The 18,679-nt window shown below is 46.0% G+C and overlaps 1 protein-coding gene across 1 annotated transcript in view; it reads left to right on the top strand.

Moving 5' to 3' along the window:
* The window catches only part of NMNAT2 (nicotinamide nucleotide adenylyltransferase 2), a 176,091-nt gene that overhangs the window by 147,229 nt on the left and 10,183 nt on the right, over positions 1 to 18,679 (top strand). Inside the window, exons 9-10 of the mRNA XM_017848111.1 lie at positions 16,712 to 16,813; positions 16,946 to 17,013. Coding sequence (XP_017703600.1) covers positions 16,712 to 16,813; positions 16,946 to 17,013 — 170 coding nt within the window. The remainder of the gene's footprint in view (positions 1 to 16,711; positions 16,814 to 16,945; positions 17,014 to 18,679) is intronic.

Raw genomic sequence — 18,679 nt, 5'->3', positions numbered from 1 at the left:
GTAGAAAATTCTCACCTACCCCCAAGCTTTATCTCCTACTGCATTTTTACACTTACTCCTCCTCAAGCTTGCTCCAGTAAAGCCCCTGGGAAAGAAGCAAGCTGAGTCATGCAGTATCTGGCTCCAAATAGTGCTGGGGTATGCATGTGTTGCAGGTGAGAAGGAAGGGAGAAAAAAAAATCTTTGCCCTTTTGAGATTATTGTGTTTTGTTTTCCTTTGATTCCTTTTGAAGAGGTGGTAAATACCACCCTGGAATCCCCTCAACAAGGGACAATTGGTCCAGAGGGGAGAAGTTCATGGCAAGAGGTCAGCAGGATCCTTGGCAATTGACTCGGCATGGAGGGAACCAGGAGGTTAAACTTACACCACTTAGGAGCTCAGTGACACCTTCTGTTGCCGGATCTGACTGTGATGATCTCAAACCAGCTCACCCATAAATGACTCACTCTTCACACATACATTCATTCTTATCCCTTCATTAATTCATTCATCTGGTAGCCTAAGCTAATGCTAGCTCCCAAACCCATAGCTGTATGCACATTGAATTCCCAAGGCAACAATTCTAGACGTAGTGCTTTTTGATTAACTTGCTATGTGACTCTGGACCTGCCTCAGTTTGTTGTTGTTGTTGTTGTTGTTGTTTTTTAATCTATAAAATCTATAGAATGTTATCTACAGCGTTCTGAGATTTTAAAGAAACATTGTACCACACAATCCTTGTCCCCAAGTAAAAGGTGGCATGACATACACATATGAAATATTTTCAGGTACATTTGTGTGTCTCTGGACAGAGAGAGAGAGTCAGGACAGAGGCAGAACAGGGTCAGGCTCAAGATTCGAGTTCTACTCCAACACAACTCATGACAAAATATATTGCCTTTTTTTTTTACTTGTTTTTGAGACGGAGTCACTCTGTCGCCCAGGCTGGAGTGCAATGGTGTGATCTCGGCTCACTGCAACCTCCACCCCCCAGGTTCAAGCGATTCTTCTACCTCAGCCTCCCAGGCACCTGGAATTACAGGCACTCGCCACCATGCCCAGCTAACTTTTGTATTTTTAGTAGAGACGGGGTTTTGCCATGTTGGCCAGGCTGGTCTTGAACCCCTGACCTCAGGTGGTCTGCCTGCCTCGGCCTCCCAAAGCGCTGGGATTACAGGCGTGAGCCACTGTTCCCTGCCAACAAAATATATTCTGAGGTTCAGTTTTTGCATCCCTGAAATGAGCCTAATAAGAGTGCCGACATCCCCTGGGTTTGGAAGGCTTAAATGGTATTGTGTTTTGAAAGTGCCTTGCCCCTGCACCTGACACACAGTCACGCTCAGCAAAGCTAATAAGTGAATTTACCTAGACACACAGATACACACGAAGCTATGCAAGGTGAAGGGCATAAATGCTAACATGCTGTGGGATAACCAAGATGGGAGGGAAAGTTTCCAGGAAGTAAAGTATACTGTGTGAAATATACAGTCCTCTCCACCCTGGAACCATTTCCTACCTCCTTTCAGGCAGGAAATTTTAAACCTCCTTTCAGTTCTAAATTAAGTGGCTTAATTAGCTTTGCTTTCCTCGATAATTCACAAGGAGCTGTGAAAGTCAAAAGTAATGTGGCAAAGTTCTGCACAAGAGCTCATCAAAGCTTTTTCAAGAATCCAGGCAAACCTGGGCAATCGCCTGGGGCCCCATTTTATTGGGGAGGCCTGGGCCATCCTGGAGGAATTTAGAGAGACAAGGTCAGCAGCTGTAGCACAGCCTGGAGTGCTGTGGAGCAGGAATCCCTGGGGGCTATTACTAAGTGTGATGGGTGAGGAGCCTCCTCTCAGGGGCAGACCCAGGCTTCCTGGAACCTGAAACTTACACAATTTGGGGCCTTGCTGCAGGCCAGTCCCTCTCTGCTCCTCCCAGTTAGATTGCTGACTTAGATTGCAGGTCCTCTAACTTCTCTCCAAAACGGCTGGTCTTGGTGTTGTCAGATACCGACATTATAGGACCAGGGGGAAGAGCCGCAGGTCTCTCCTTTTCTGGTTGATCCCTGGTGCTGAGACCAGGGTTGGTTGGGTAAGACAGAAAATCTGAGAAACCAGTAGCTGTTGATTTACCAGGGATGTGACAGCAGAGGTGGAATGAACTCATTGGGTCAAATATGTTCCCACTTGACCACCTGGCAAGTCCCAGCCCCAACCCTCTTCCCTTTCTGGATTCCCCAGGGAGATCATAGAATTTCTGTCCCATCTGGGTGGTTGTGGGAAAAGGGGAGGGATTCTCCTATCCCATTTCCAATCACCATCTGAGATGGATGACTTTGGAACATCCGCTGGAAGCCAGGGACAGATGGGATAATGAACCAACAGCAAGATCAGGTGATCAACTAATCCCTGTTTCTGCAAGACTTACCCAGTTTTAAAATTGAAATACTAGGCCAGGCGCGGTGGCTCACACCTGTAATCCCAGCACTTTGGGAGGCCGAGGTGGGCGGATCACAAGGTCAGGAGATCGAGACCATCCTGGCTAACATGTTGAAACCTCCGTCTCTGCTAAAAATACAAAAAATTAGCTGGGCGTGGTGGGGGGCGCCTGTAGTCCCAGTACTTGGGAGGCTGAGGCAGGAGAATTGCTTGAACCCAGGAGGCAAAGATTGCAGGAGCTGAGATCACACCATTGCACTCCAGCCTGGGTGACAGAGCAAGACTCTGTCTAAAAAATAAAATAAAATAAAATAAAAACCGGAAATACTTATATCCTGGGACCTCCCTCAGTCCCGGGTTAGCCACCCTGGAGTCCCAGGACACCCAGCCTAGCTATGCACAGGGGGTACCACGTCCCAGGCCAGTAGGGACCCACATCTAGCTTGTCCAGGGTGGTGAGAAATCCAGTCCCCTGCAGAGGCAGAAGGATTTGGGTGAAGCAGACCCTCAAGCTTCCTCCAGAGGGCTTTCTGGAGCCTAGAGCAGACCTGCTTCCACATCCTGCCAGCCAACTGCTCAGTCCCCTGCTTCAACTGAGCCCAAGTGATCCTTAGAGGTCCTTAGAATCACTGAGTCTGAGACAGAGGGGGGAAAGTTTCAAGAAGCTGTTTCCTCACATAATGAGTGTGAATCTCAGCCTACGACAGAGGTGTGCCGGAAATATCATGTTAATGTATTTACATCAAATTAACATACCAGTCCAAATCCCTATCCCACAGGGATGGTGGTAATTTAGTCTCAGCCATTACTAATTAACAGACCTGAAAGGCTCTTGCACACCCCGAACATGAGGACAGTCCTTCAATTTCAGTTCACCATGGTCACCACAGATATCTTCCCTGTCCAAGCCTTTGTGGTCCCTTGAAGTCAAAGGTGCCCTGCTCCGCACCCACCTGGAGCAGGAAACTCCTGGCTGAGTCTGGAGGCCTCGTGCTGGGCCCCATTGTGATCACCAGGCCCGTTCTCCTCTGAGGCTTTGCCCCTAGTGTGCTGCCCAGGAGAGAGGAGGAGTGGGCTCCGCAGAGCTCTAGCCTCTTCCTATTGTAGGGAAAGTTGGTGGGAGGGCAGCAGAACCTCTTCTTTTTTCTTTCTATCCCCAAGTCATCTTCCCTATTTTCTCTCCCCTCTTCAGGACATCTAATGAAATGTCTTTTTTTTTTTTTTTCTAAGAGACAAGATCTCACTATGTTGCCCAGGCTGGTCTCAAACTCCTGAGCCCAAGTGATCCTCCCACCTCGGTCTCCCAAAGAGCTGGGATTACAAACCTGAGCCACTGCACTAGGTTCAAAATTTCTTCAGTGAGTTTAAAGGCATTGACTTCAGGCTGGGCGCTGTGACTCACGCCTGCAATCCCAGCACTTTGGGAGGCCGAGGCAGGTGGATCACCTGACGTCAAGGGTTCGAGACCACTCTGGCCAACATGGTGAAACCCCATCTCTCCTAAAAATACAAAAAATTAGCCGGGCGTGGTGGCAGGCACCTGTAATCCCAGCTACTCGGGAGGCTGAGACAGGAGAATCTCTTGAACCCGGGAGGCGGAGGTTGCAGTGAGCAGAGATCGTGCCATTGAACTCCAGCCTGGGTGATAGAGCAAGACTCTGTCTCAATAAATAAATAAATAATAAAATAAAGTCATTGACTTTAAAGTATTCTGGTTTTGTCCTGCAAATTCCTCCTGTAAAAGATCTGGCTCTCTGCTAGAAATAGAGCTGGCCAGCCAGGCATGGTGGCTCACACCTGTAATTCCAGCACTTTGGGAGGCTGAAGTCAGTGGATCACTTGAGGTCAGGAGTTTGAGACCAGCCTGGCCAACATGGCGAAACCCCATCTCTACTAAAAATACAAAAATCAGCCAGGTGTGGTGGTGCATGCCTGTAATCCCAGCTACTTGGGTGGCTGAGGCAGAAGAATTGCATGAACCCAGGAGATGGAGGTTGCAGTGTGCCAAGAATGTGCGACTGCACTCTAGCCTGGGTGGCAAGGCAAGACTCCAAAAAGCAAGAAAGCAAGAAGGAAGGGAGGGAGGGAGGGAGGGAGGGAAGGAGGGAAAGAGAGAGAGAGAGAGAGGAAGGAAGGAAGCAAGGAAGGAAGGAAGGAAGGAAGGAAGGAAGGAAGGAAGGAAGGAAGGAAGAAAACAGAGCTGGCAGAGGAGGGTGTAGGGAGCACAAAACTAGTTAGCACCTCAGTGAATTAGTCCACTGCCCTTATTTGGGGAAGGTTGGATCTCAAGTTCTGGAAAAGGAACATCTTTCAGGAGTAGGTACAGAATGAACTCTGCTTATTGTACCAGCAAGTTCTACCATCTGGGGTTTGCCTGGAAACGGCCTGTTTTAGGAATTTCTGTTCCTAACCATGAGACTCCTGGAAATGAGATATGTGAGACCTGCTTCTGTTTCAGGTTTCATTCATTTGCCCATGCATTCATCCCTTTCTCAGAGCACATTTCTCTTTATTACCTGGTGCCCCAAGTGATACTTGTTGACCATAGACCTTTGCTTGGAGACCATGAGGCCAAAACCCTGAAATCTGCTGTTAAAAGAAAAACTTCAGCTGAATGAAATTTAAAAGAGTTTAATTGAGCAATGAACAATTCGTGAATCAGGCAGCATCCCATGCCAGAGTAGGCTCCCAGACTCCAGAGCAGCCATGTAGTGGAAAATTTATGGACAGAAAAAGGAAGGTGATGTACAGAAAATGGAAGTCAAGTACAGAAACAGCCTTATTTGAACACAGTTTGAACAGCTGGCTACATTTCATTGGCCAAAACTTGGTGATTGGCACAAATGTAAGCTAAAGCCTGTTAACACCTCCACTTGTTATAGTTCACCATGTACAGAGAAACCTTTAGGCCAAACTTAAAATATGTAGGGAGGCAGCTTTAGGCTAAACTTGATTTAACACTGCCCATGACTGGGGACAGGAGGGCAGGAGAGAGATCAAAGCTTTTTCTTGGAAACGTCCTAGGCCCCGGCCCCACACTCCAGCCTCTCATATCTTCTCCAGAATCTTCAGAAACAAGGCAGGAGGGAAGCCACTCGTTCAAACGGGTCTGGGGAGAAAGCTTGAAGGGGCTGTGGAGCAGCCTGGCCTCCAACCAGGCTGGGAACTGGCTGAGACCATCTGTTGGACAGCAGGACTGCCAAGGCCTCCTCCAGCACCAGCACACACTCTCTACTGAGTCAGTTTTGCTCTTTCTTTCACTTTGGATTCTTGAACCAAAGCTCTCCATCCAGAAATCTAATTACATGACTAATGGGATGACCCCCATCCCCACCCCAAACACCTCCCTTGTGGCATTTCCCATTAGGCATAAAGATCCATTAGCCCACAGCACATTCTGACCTTCTCTGACCAGTGACACACCCTTCCCCTTACATTCCGTGGAGAAAAAATTCCATACATAGTCATCGAGTTTCTCTCAAGTGTAATGAGAGACCAGCCTCGGAGATCAGAACCCAGCTCCTGCCACCCCACTGCATTCCTGAGTTCTTTATTGGAGAACTAGTCTCTCCCAGGAGACCTGCTCCTTTGCTTTGCTGCATCCTGACATCAGCATCAGTGCAGGCATCCAGGCATGGATCAGGGACTGTGGGAAGCCAAGGCCAAAGGCAACAGAGTCAACCATGGGCAGATTTGTGAAGCAGAAGGCATCTGCACTCACTCCCCTCCCCAAAACAAAACCTGTTGTGTAGGGATCCGATGCTGCCAGCTGCTTCGTCCATCACTGTGCCCAGCAGGCAAATTAATTCTGATTCAAGGCCGAGCGTGGTGGCTCACGCCTATAATCCCAGCACTTTGGGAGGCCAAGGCGGGTGGATCACCTAAGGTCAGGAGTTCAAAACCAGCCTGGCCAACATGGTGAAACCCCATCTCTACTACAAATACAAAAATTACCCAGGCGTGGTGGCAGGCTCCTGTAATCCCAACTACTCTGGAGGCTGAGGCAGGAGAATTGCTTGAACCCGGGAGGCACATGTTGCAGGGAGCTGAGAGAGCACCACTGCACTCCAGCCTGGGCGACAAGGGTGAAACACCGTCTCAAAAAAAAAAAAAAAGAAAAGAAAAGAAAAGAAAATTCTGATTCAAGCATTCCTTTCTTCAATCAATCTTTCAACAAATGCTTATTAAGTGCCCGGGATAAACGTGGCATGCATTTATCCTTGAGGCACTTGCAGTCTAAAAGTATCTTACTTTTCATTATAGTATTTCTTTATACTCTATTAAATATAACACGTAAAAAGTTTAGAAGAGTTCCTGAACCTAGTATACATTCCATAAATGTTGGCCGTTATTCACTTATTTTAAAATATTTATTGAGCACCCAGCCATGTGAGAAAACAAAGTAGACAAAGTACCTGACCGTGCACTTTACTTTCTGTGGGAGGGGTGGCCCTTGAGCTGGGCTTTGAATTGTGAGCAGCACTGGGTTAAGTAGGTGGAAAGAGAAGAGCTTTTTAAGGAGGGAAGAGGATATAAAAGATTCAGTGGAGGAAGCAAGACCTTTGGGGAGATATTCTGGTTGCTTGAAATAGGTGGATCCTGGTATTTATTTGAGACATTAACTTTTGAGCAAGCAGCAAAATCATTAAGTTTAATGATTACATGTATTAGCTGCTCTCAAGAGTATTTCCATTTCAAATGAGCAAGAGTCAATATTTAACCCAAAGGAGCAAAAACTTGGGGATGGAACATCAGCCACCAGAGATGGCCACTGAGGGAATTGTTTTCTCTTTTTTCCTCTTTGTACCCCTCAAAGCCCAGCATTCCACAGGCTGGTTCTAATTGGCTGTGTCCTACATTTTTCCAGCCAACCAGCCATGGGCTAACTGCTTCCTACATCCATCAGCTATGGGAAAACAACCAAAGAAAATAAACAGAGGAAGAGCCTGGGGCATTAGCCACTCCAGAAGAAATCCCAGGGCCCCAGGATAAATGGAACAAAGACAAACATTTGGCTATTCAGGCTCAGATGGTTTTTATCAGACAGTCCAGCTCCAGCCAGGAAGCCTGATGGACTCTCGCACCCCAGGGATTAGGCCCCCACACTGATATGACTGATACCAAATGATACCAAATTACAGGCTCAGGGGAAGGAGGCTCAGCTCCTACCAATGGGGGATTCTGGTTGTTCTCATGTGAAAGGCACTGTTGGTTTGGTTTCCAGGCTGTTGACTTGAGTCTGGAATCCCCTGCCTTCCCACACCCCCAGTTAAGTTGGCAGTGGGAGTGGGGATGATTTCATTTGGGAAGCCCCTCTTAAGAATGGTTCTCTCTCTCTCTCTTTTTTTTTTTTTTTTTTTTTTTTCATTAAGAGGGCCATGCTGGAAATGCATTTTCACCTGCTGGACCCTAACCCTACTAGTTTCCTTCCAGCCTTCCCTCCAGAGAGTGGCAGGGGCTAGAGCAAGGGTGGAGCATCCTTTACTGAAATGGAGGGAGCATGTTTCAGAAGCTGCTCATGTACTGCATGGCTTTTGCCAGAAGTTCTCTCTTGGCATCTTTTTTTTTTTTTTTTTTTTTTGAGACGGAGTCTCGCTCTGTCGCCCAGGCTGGGAGTCGCGGTGGCCGGGATCTCGGCTCGACTGCAAGCTCCACCTCCTGGGTTTACGCCATTCTCCTGCCTCAGCCTCCGGAGTAGCTGGGACCACAGGCGCCACGCCACCTCGCCCGGCTAGTTTTTTTGTATTTTTTCCACTAGAGACGGGTTTCCACGCGTATTAGCCAGGATCTGGTCTCGATCTCCATGAGCCTCGTGATGTCCGCCCGTCTCGGCCTCCCAAAGTGCTGGGATTTAGCAGGCTTGAGCCACTCGTGCCCAGCCTCTTGGCATCTTTTTAAAGTCATACAGAAGTATACTAAAATTATAATACTCTAAGAGTGATGCCGAGTACCCCAGCCTCCCAAGTAGCTGTGGTAAGCTGGGGGAAAAAATAAGGTAGAATATATTTTCAAATAGAAATTTTTTAACCAAAAAAGTTTCAAGTCACTACAATATGAGTCTTAAAAATGGATCTAGAAGAGGTGTGATGTAGAGGAAAGAGTCTTTAAGGCAGACCAGAGTGGATTCCACTCACTTGTTAGCTGTGCAACTTGGATAGGTTATTAAATCTCACTGGGTCTTGGTTTCCCCATCTATGAAATAAGAACTGAGGCACATATCTCAGAAGATAGTTGCCATAAGGATTAAATGTGATAAGTTCCTAGTACTGTGCATGCCACATAGCAGGCACCTTAATCAGTGTTTCTTCCCCTCCTTCCCAATGGGCCCATGTGCATCCCTGACTACCCTTATTCAGAGAAGAAACACAAGTGGCCTGCAGTCGCTCATGTACTGTACCTGAGAAGAGAGCACTGTTTGGGAGGGCAAGTCAGGCTTCAGAACGCTGAGCTCAGGATGGCCCTGCAGAGGATCTTGCCAGTTAAGCCTGCCAGGGCAAATCCACATACATTGGATCCTGTTGCTAATGGAAGTCAAGCCCTCTGTTTAAAACACTCTAATGGCGTTTCTTTGCAATTGGAATGAAATCCCGTCTTCATCATGATCTGGTCCTTGTCTACTTTTCCAACCGCCGTGTGCCCTAGTCCCACCTAGTTTATTTGAACAGTTTTCCCCACCTCAGGGTCTTTGTACTAGCTGTGGCCTCATTGGGAATCCTCTTCTCCTAGATATCCCTGTGCCCATCCCTTCCTATCACGTAGCTTTCAACATAAAGGTCATTTTGTTTTATAATGAATATTGTTTTTAACTCTACTTGGTGTTTTCCTTTTATTTATTTATTTTTCAGAGACAGGGTCTCACTGTCACCCAGGCTAAAGTGCAGTGGTGTGATCATAGCTCACTGCAGCCTTGAACTCCTAGACTCAAGTGATCATCCTGGGGTCAAGCGATCCTCCTGCCTCAGCCTCACAAGTAGCTGGGACTCAGGCACGTGCCAACATACTCAGCTAATTTAAAATAAAATTTGTTTTTGTAGAGATGAGGTCTTACCACCATGTTGCCCAGGCTGTCTGGAGCTCCTAGGCTCAAGTGATCCTCCCACCTTGGCCTCTTAAAGTGCTAGGATTACAAGTGTGAGACATCACACCTTGCCATGATGTTTTCTTATTTATATATTTATTTGTTTATGATCTCTCCTTACTTGAAGGTAAGCCCTTTGAGCCTGTCCTATTCGCCGATACCAGAACAGTGCCCAGTTCACCATATACATGCTCAATAAAAGTTTGTTGAATGAAAGTTGAGAACAACTTGGTTGGAGGAGTTCAGCTCATAATACAGTTTGCCTCCCCCATGGGATATGGCCCAAACTTTTGCCAGTTACCCATGATATATTAGTCACTGTAAGATATTAGCCACCCAGTAGCAACTTACTCATATCTTCACAGCAGTAGATACAATTGAAAATAATCATTTGTTTAATGTCTCATACTAGACAGTGATCTGTCCAAGAGATGAAACCATATCTGCCTTGCTCAACCCTGCATCCCTAGTGTCTAGGAAAGTGCCTGGCTAAGACCACAAGGCATCCACCCCCTCAAAGCATCCCTTTAAATCCAGCAGGGCAGGTCTTGAAATTCAGCCTCTTGGAGGGATGATGCAAACTCTACGTTCCTTCCAAGAGCTCTGCTGCCTGGGTCATGAGTGTTTTCTCTTCCAAGGCCAAGTTGCTTCCTGCCTCAACGTGTCTCATATCCTTCCCTCAGATTCCCCACATTTGGGGAAGCAGAGTCTACCCCCTCCCACATCCTCTCCCCATCCCTTTCCCTACCTCCCCTGGGGAGCCTTTGACCAGAAGATGAAAAGATATGATCAAAGTTGTTCCTGTGAGCAGGAAGTAGAAGCAGGATGAATGCCACAGACCCCCACTTCTGAGGCTTGACACAGGCCAGTGCTAAACTGAGGGCCACTGTGTGCTGCAGGGGGAGAAGATTGTGTCCTGATCCTGCCCACGGTGTGGGGTCACATTGGCCACCATCAGGAATGAGATTTACCAATCAGGACAGTTCTACCACATTGGCCACTTGTCCACCCCACCTTTCCACCCCAAGGGCAAGACCCACAGAGAGCTCTTCATGAAGACAGGAGGTGCTGGTCCCCTCAAGCAGAAGCAAGAGTTCAGTTCCAGAGGCCTGGGCACACTCCTGCAGGCGCCATAGGAAGGGGATCTGAGTGCCCTATGCTTCCTGGGGTCAGATGTCTGCCCTTACACCCCCCCCGCTCCCGAGGGCACAAGGGGAATGTCCTTATTCTTGCTGAACTTCTTAGAGGTGCTGAGGTACCCGTCCCACGATATCTCATTTTGACCCCATCCTAAACCAGGCCAGAATATTACTAGCTTAGGTAATTGTCCATGTGATTTAAAGCAACAATTCCCAAAGGTGGGTGTATATCCGAAGGATTAGGGAGCTTTGTAAAGATAGAGGCTCCAGCCCCTTGACACATGCTATATCAAAATTTCTCAGGTGAGGTCTGGGGAATATGTTCGTTGTTGTCGTTTATTTTATTTTATTTTAACAAATAATACTTTTTATTTGTCACCCTTAAAAGTCTGAATTTTAACAGATTCTTGGTCCAGTGGCTTTTATCCTCCAGCTTGTTCAACTTTAGCCCCGTCTCTCCCCCCAGTAGTTTTTCCAGAGCCACTACCTTCACCACAAAGGTAGTGGCTGTGGAAAAACTAATGAAAACATCACGGAGAGGACAGATCGGCAAGCCTTTTCTGTTTTCCATTGCTGTCTGGGATCAATTTATTGACCACTTCTTTCAAGTCATTTGTCTACAACAACCCCTCCACCCTGCACCTGGTCATGATTACCATCATCTTCTCCAAGATTTGGCAGACCTGTTGGTGCTGAGCCTAAGATGTCTTCCATATCCGATTGTTGCCTCTTTTTAGTAAAAGCAGCGCAGAATAGATGAAGCAAGTAACCATTGGTAGTCTTGATTCAGACAGAGCTTCAATCATGGTCTGTCATTTTTTTTTGACCATGGAACACATTTTGTCACAGGTAAGATCCAGGCCATGGAAGTGAGTCAGGCAGTTTTTGCCCTGGAGATCTTCAGTAATTAGCTTGAATTTTCTAAATGCAACTTCAGCATTTTGCAGATGAGCAAGACTCACTTCAAACGCACAACGCTTGAGGCTATCATAACCCCATGCAATTTTGGTTTCTCGCATCCTTGGGACTGGTGTTTTTCCGTTATTTCTTATATGGAACATATAGCTGGTGTTTTTACATCATACCAGTCTTATAAAATGAATCAAGTGCTCTCTTCTTGGCTCCCTTTTTGCCACATTTTGTACAGTGACTATTCTTGCCAGCCACCTTAGTGCTGCTCAGAGAACCAAAAGGGTGAAAGTGCAACTCTGGTGAGAGTTTAGGCTTAAGGGGTGGGAGCGCACAAGGGATGCAGGTTTAATAGGGTGGCCAGAGAGGATCTCACCAAGAAGGTGACATTTAAGTGAAAGATTTTGAGCCAAGGAGCGACATGATTTGGCTTATATTTTAACATTATCAGTCTGGCTATTGGGAATAGACTTTAAAAAGGCAAGAAAATAACAAGAACACCAGAGAAATCCAAACAAGAGATGATAGAGGTGAACTAGTCTCCTAGTTCTGCAAACTTGGTGGCTTAGGATAACACATATTTATTCTCTTACAGTCCCAGAAGTCAGACGTCTGAAATAGGTTTTATTGGGCCCAAATCAAGTTGTTGGCAAGGCCAACAACTCCAGAGGATCTAGGGGAAAATTGGTTTCCTTGACTTTTTCAGCTTCTAGAGCTGCATTTGTCATATTCATTGGTTCATGGTCCCTTCCTCCAACTTCAAGTCCCACAGTGGAGCATCTTCAAATCTCTTTCTGCTCCATCTCCCATTATCTTATCTCTTCTGAGTCCAGTCTCCCTCTGCCTCTTGTAAGGGTACTTGTTACTGCATTTAGGGCCTGCCCAGATTACCCAGGATAATCTCAAGATCCTTAGTTTAATCATATTTGCAGAGTCTCTTTTGCCATATTCACAGGTTCCAGAGATTAGAACCTGGATATCTTTCAGGTTCATTATTCAGCCTAACAAAATAGCCTTGGACCAGTATAGAAGGGACTGACATGGTGAGAAATGAGCAGATTCTTGGATTTGCTTTGAAGGTAGAGTCCATTGGACTAACTTATAGACTGAATGTGGGATATAAGAGAAACAGAGGAATCAGGGAAAATACCAAAGCTTTTTGTCTGAGCAATTATAAGAAGAGAATTTCTGCTGGGCATGGTGGCTCACACCTGTAATCCGAGCATTTTGGGAGGCCAAGGCAGGCAGATCACAAGCTCAGGAGTTCGAAACCACCCTAACCAACATGGTGAAACTCTGTATCTACTAAAAATACAAAAATTAGCCGGGCATGGTGGTGCGCACCTGTAATCCCAGCTACTCAGGAGCCTGAGGCAGGAGAATCGCTTGAACCCGGGAGGCAGAGGTTGCAGTGAGCCAAGATCACGCCACTGTACTCCAGCCTGGGCAACAGTGAGACTCTGTCTCAAAAAAAGAAAAAAAAAAAAAGAGAGAGAATTTCTCTTTATGGAAAAGATGACAGGAAAACCACTTCTTTGAGGGGAGTGGTTGGTTTAACTATTTGTTTATGTTAGCAGGGCCAGGGGCTCATGGACATAATGAGTTTGAGATGGCCTATCCAAGTGGGCATATTGAGAAGGCAGCTGATATATGAGCCTCCAGTTCAGGAGAAAAGTTATTGCTGGAAACATTAATTTGGAAGCCTTTAGTGTGCTTTTAAAGCTTCAAAACTGAATGAAATCATGAAGGGTGTGAGTGTGAATAGAAAAGAAAAAACATCCAGGGACTGAGACTTGGAGGAGTTCAGTGGCTTAAGGTCAGATAGAACAGGAGGAATTAGCACGGGGGCCCAAAAAGGAGTAGCCAGCAGCCAGAGAGGTAGAAGGACAACCAGGAGAGGGTAGTGTCCTGAGGCCTGGTGAAGGCAGGCAAGGGGGGCTTGAGGTGGGAAGGACAGCTAAGCTCCTAGAGGGAGATGGGCACTTGTTGGACTGAGGGCACATCTCACCAGCTCTAGCACCTAGTACCTTCCCTTCCCGAACATGCACACACGCACCCACACACATGCACACACACAAATACCCTCCACCATGAACAATGTTTCTAAGCAGTGCAGCTCATTGAGCAAGGCCTGCTTTGGGGGCAAGGCACCCAGATTTTCTCCCATAATTCTCCAAACAGGTGCTACAAAAACAGTGTCTGGCCAAAGCAGCAGAGAGTATCTGCAGTCTCTGGCCTAAACCCCTGCCGTGATGCCCTAAAGCTGTAGATCTTGTCTCATAGATCCTGTCTTCCTCGACCCATCTGTGATTCCCAGGGACAAGTCTGTCACTGTTTTTGGAAAAGGAAAACATCCTAAGCAGTAAGGCCTCCATCTGCTTGCCACCCACTGAACAGCCTGGCACAGTTATTCACTGGGCGCTCAGATCATTAGGTACTGAGTGGAGAGCAGCAGCTGCACTGTTGTCACCCACAGGGCGATTCCCCCATGAGGACTGCTATTCTGAGCCATTATTTTCCTGGTTTAAACTAGAATGTTCACTTTATATAGACCCATTATTACAAACATCATATATGAAACATTCATCAAGTTTACAGAATCAATTTGAAGGCAGATCCTACATTATGCAATCTATACTAGATTATCTTGAAACATCTACATAACCACGCAGCTTAGGAATCCCCATGGATACCAGCTTGGATAGATTCTCTCTTCTCTCCTGTCCTCCTCTCCTCTCCCCTCCTTTCTCTTCCCCACTCTCTTCTGCTCTTCTCCTCCCTTCTCTTTTCTGTCTCTTTCTCTGCCAATTTCCCCAGAACTTTAATTAAGTACTTAGACCACTGGTTTACCAGCTTTGTTGCATATTGATATCATCTGGGGAATTTGAAGAACTTCTGCTGCCTGAGTTCCAGCACCAGAGATTCTGGTTTAATTGATCTTAGGTGTGAGCTAGGCTTTGGAACTGTTTAAAACTCCTCAGGTGATTCTAATGTGCAGCCAAGTTTGAGAACCAGTGTCTAAGTAGTGAGTCCCAGTGCAATATCCTAAATGCCATGGCAGAAGGAGCTGACTCTAACTCCAACTCCCTGCCCTGCCTCTCCCTACCATTTCTGGTTTATAAGACAAGAGATTTGGTGTCAGTTTACCTGATCCGAACAACACCAATAGATGCAGTGTGTTGTGCAATGCTCTGTATCTTCCAGATTACATGATCCAATAGGGGCTCTGATATTCTACACCTAGCTTTTTAACTTCTCTCCACGACTTTCCTCCTAAGGCACCTTTAGCTAACTTTTTATTTCAGCAACATCAGAGCTCCAGCTGCAAGTGTAGGTCCAGTTGTAAGCAGTAGGAGAAGCAGAGTAAAAGTGGACAGAAATAATCAGAATGTGCACACACACACACACACACACACACACACACAAAACCAGTAAATCAGGCTTAGAAATGGAATTCTGCTGGTGTAGAAATCCTCTGGAGAGAAGGGGCCACCGTGCCCCAGTATATCTGTTTTTGTGCCACTTGCTTAGATAATTATGGGAAAAAACCTGGGTCCCTTGCCCTCAAATCAGGTCTTGCTCAATGAACTGTGCTGCTTAGAAGCCACCTATCTCCTCCTCCCTTCCCCGGTCTGGGATCTGTAATTGGCAAGATCTAAACAGTAATATGCCCAGGGTAGATCCAAGAGTATTAAATGCCATAACTTTCAGCCTCTTTCAAAATAAAAGTTGGCACAAATTTCCAGGAAGCAACTTGGTGATATGTCTCAAGAGCTTGAATTATGTCCAGCTTATCTCCTTTTATCCAATTATATCATTTCTTATCCTAAGGAAATAATCAGAGATGTGATAAAAGATTTATGTACAAAGATCTTCATTAAAGTGTTATGTATAATTGCAAAAAATCAGAAGTAACTGTACACATAGTGTAAAATATACAGATTATTAAAAGTTATGTTTTCAAATAATTTTTAACAATGTAAGAAAATTCTCAAAATATAATGCTAATGAAAAAAGATAGGTAAAGCGACTAATTTTATAGTTTAATCCAGTTGTGGATATATACACCTATTTGCAGAGAGAAAAAAAACTACAGATATACACTGAACCATTCACAGTCACTACCTGGATTGTGCGATTGAGATTGATTTCTATTTTTTTTCCTAGATTCTCTAAGCTTGCATTGCATCTACAGTCAGAAAATAAAAATGTTATTTCTTTTAATTGAAAACAAAGTTTTGGCTAGGTGCAATGGCTCACACCTGTAATCTTAACACTTTGGGAGGCTGAGGTGGGAGGATCACTTGAGTCCAGGAGCTGAAGACTGGCCTGGGCATCATAGCAAGACCCCATCTCTTCAAAAATATAGTTTTAAAAAATTAGCCAGGCATGGTAGTATATGCCTGTGGTCTCAGCTATTTGGGAGGCTGAGGTGGGAAGATTGCTTGAGCCCAGGAGGTTGAGGCTGCAGTGAGCCATGATTGTGCCACTGCACTCCAGCCTGGGAGACAGACTGAGAACATGCCTCAAAAAAAAAAAAAAAAAAAAAAAAAAAAAAAAAATTTTTTTTTCTCACATGGCGCCAAACTTCTATCAAAGACTGATCTCTGAAGTGACCCTAATCATCATCATCATCTCCCTACCACAGCCTGGGTGCCCAGTGATGCATTCCAAGAACTTCTAGCTCTAGCTCTTGGCTACCCCTTGAGTCCCACAGCAGTTTTTATGAGGGTAAACCAGAAGAGCATTTGGTCCCTCTCATGATGTCCATCTGAGGGCTCAAATGTGCTTGCTGAGCAGAGGGATCTGTTTCACTCCAGAAGGTGTTTACCAGGTAAGGACGCGATGCCATTCATGTGATTCTGCAGCATTGTGAACTCAGTGGGAGCCTCAGGAACTGGAGACATCTTGCCAGACATGTAAGAGTTCATTTATTCCTTAAGTCTAGGTATTTATTAAGCGACTTCTGTGTACCAGTCAATGCTTTCACTTATTCTATTAACACCGTTAAGGGTTGTTCCTTGAAGGAGCTGGCTGATGGGGCTGAGAAGAAGGCCAGTTTGGGACTAAAGCTTGGGGCTGCATGTGGATGAATGGAAGTGGATTCTGCCATGCTAAGTAGTTGCTTGGTAGGAGTTTGGGCTCAGAGTTTCACCAAAGGGCCCTCTCTCTGTTTCTTCAGATGGAGGTGATTGTTGGCGACTTTGGGATTGTGGTGGTGCCCCGGGATGCAGCCGACACAGATCGAATCATGAATCACTCCTCAATACTCCGCAAATACAAAGTGAGTCCTCCATCCTGCTAGTGCATCTGTGATATGGCCCTTGTGTGAGAGTCCTGGCAGCTGGAGGAGTGAGAGAGCAAAAGGAGTTTAGTGGGAGGGACTGGGAACTGACTCTCTCTGCTCTGTCCTCAGAACAACATCATGGTGGTGAAGGATGACATCAACCATCCCATGTCTGTCGTCAGCTCAACCAAGAGCAGGTATGTTTGACAAATGGCCAGAGAGACTTTAGTCAAACTGTCTTATAAGTCTCCACATAACTTTCCTCCATCAGAGATGACCCTAAGATTCAGGCAGATAATCTGCTGCCCTGGTATTTAGCTTTCTGTTTGGACCTCATTTGTTCCCAGCCATTTTACCTTTTTTTGTTTTTGTTTTTGTTTTTTTTATTTGTTTGTTTGTTTTGAGACAGAGTCTCACTCTTATTGCCCAGGCTGGAGTTCAGTGGTGCAGTCTTGGCTCACTGCAACCCCTGCCTCCTGGGTTCAAGCAATTCTCCTACCTCTGCCTCCCAAGGAGCTGGGATTACAGGCACATGCTACCATGCCCAGCTAATTTTTGTATTTTTAGTAGAGATGGGGATTTCACCATGTTGGCCAGGCTGGTCTTGAACTCCTGACCTCAAGTGATCCGCCCACCTCGGCCTCCCAAAGTGCTGGGAATACAGGCATGAGCCACTGTGCCCGGCCCCAGCCATTTACTTTTAAAAGAGGGGACAGTCCGTTAGCTAGTCTTAGCTGCTTTAAGGGGAGAAGAGGGTGTTTTCAGTTGTGGACTCTTTAGTTGGAGGTACTTATGGAATAATGTTTGACAAGGGTACAGGCTAAGCTGCCAAAAAAAAAAAAAAAAAATCCAGTATTCAGAGTTTTAAATGTTAGATGTTTAGTTCCCTCTTACTGAAGTCAAAGAGGAATCTACGGCCTCATCCATATAAAACTTCCATCTCTGGGTGCACAGCTGCTGCAACGGTGGCTCTTCTCAGCCAGTGGGAAAAGGCAAGGTGAAGCCCATGGCAAGAAGCTTTGTCTTTAAGGTGACCCAGAGTTGCGCATACCACTTCCCTTTGCATCACACTGACTCAGGGGTGGAGGACAGCTGGGAAATAGACTGTAGCTAGGCAGCCACACGCCCAGATAAAACTCAGTATGCTTTATTACTAACCCAAAGAAGGAAAGAATGGGTGTTAGGGGCCAGTTACCAGTTTCTACCACAAACCCAAAGTGGAAATGTTAAGTGGAATGGTGAAATATACAGAATATAGAGGCTTAGAAGTGTAAAACTGAAAGCCACGAACATGTAAGTGTGAATTAAAATTCTAGGTGTGGACAAGCTCACAGAAAGAGTCAAGAAGAGAAGACTATGGAGAACATTGCAAACATTTTACCATTTGATAGAAAGTTAAAAGGCAGTTAGAAACCACCAGCAGTGGTGGCCCAGAAGCCAAAGTGAGAGAGGATACAAAGATGGAGAGCATTGCCATCTGCGTCCCATCTTTCAGAGAAATCAAATGAGACCAGGACTTTAAAAAGTAATTGCTTTCTTCCCTGGAAGGCAATTACAGAGGCACTCACAAGGGTAGCATCCACTGTGAAGTGAGGGCAGAAGCAATGGGCAGTAAGGGGAGAGGAGTAGGATGTGGTTCCAAACATGGCTACACATTAGAGTCGCCATGCAGAGTTATACAACAGTACGAATTCCTGTGTCCTGCCCAGTCCCACTGAATCAGAATTTATGGGGTGTGGGCTTAAGAATCTGCTTCCGAGTCACAGGTATACACACTTTTTCAAAAAGCTTAACTATGTGAGGAGGCACTTAGGGACCTAACTTGCAAGGTCAGAGTGTAACTGCCCAAGGGGTTCTTCTTGC

The sequence above is a fragment of the Rhinopithecus bieti genome, unplaced genomic scaffold (assembly GCF_001698545.2).
Source record: "Rhinopithecus bieti isolate Rb0 unplaced genomic scaffold, ASM169854v2 scaffold_27006, whole genome shotgun sequence".
Lineage (NCBI taxonomy): Eukaryota > Metazoa > Chordata > Mammalia > Primates > Cercopithecidae > Rhinopithecus > Rhinopithecus bieti.
Note: the sequence above shows the minus strand (reverse complement) of the source record. Positions and strands in the feature narration are given on the sequence as shown.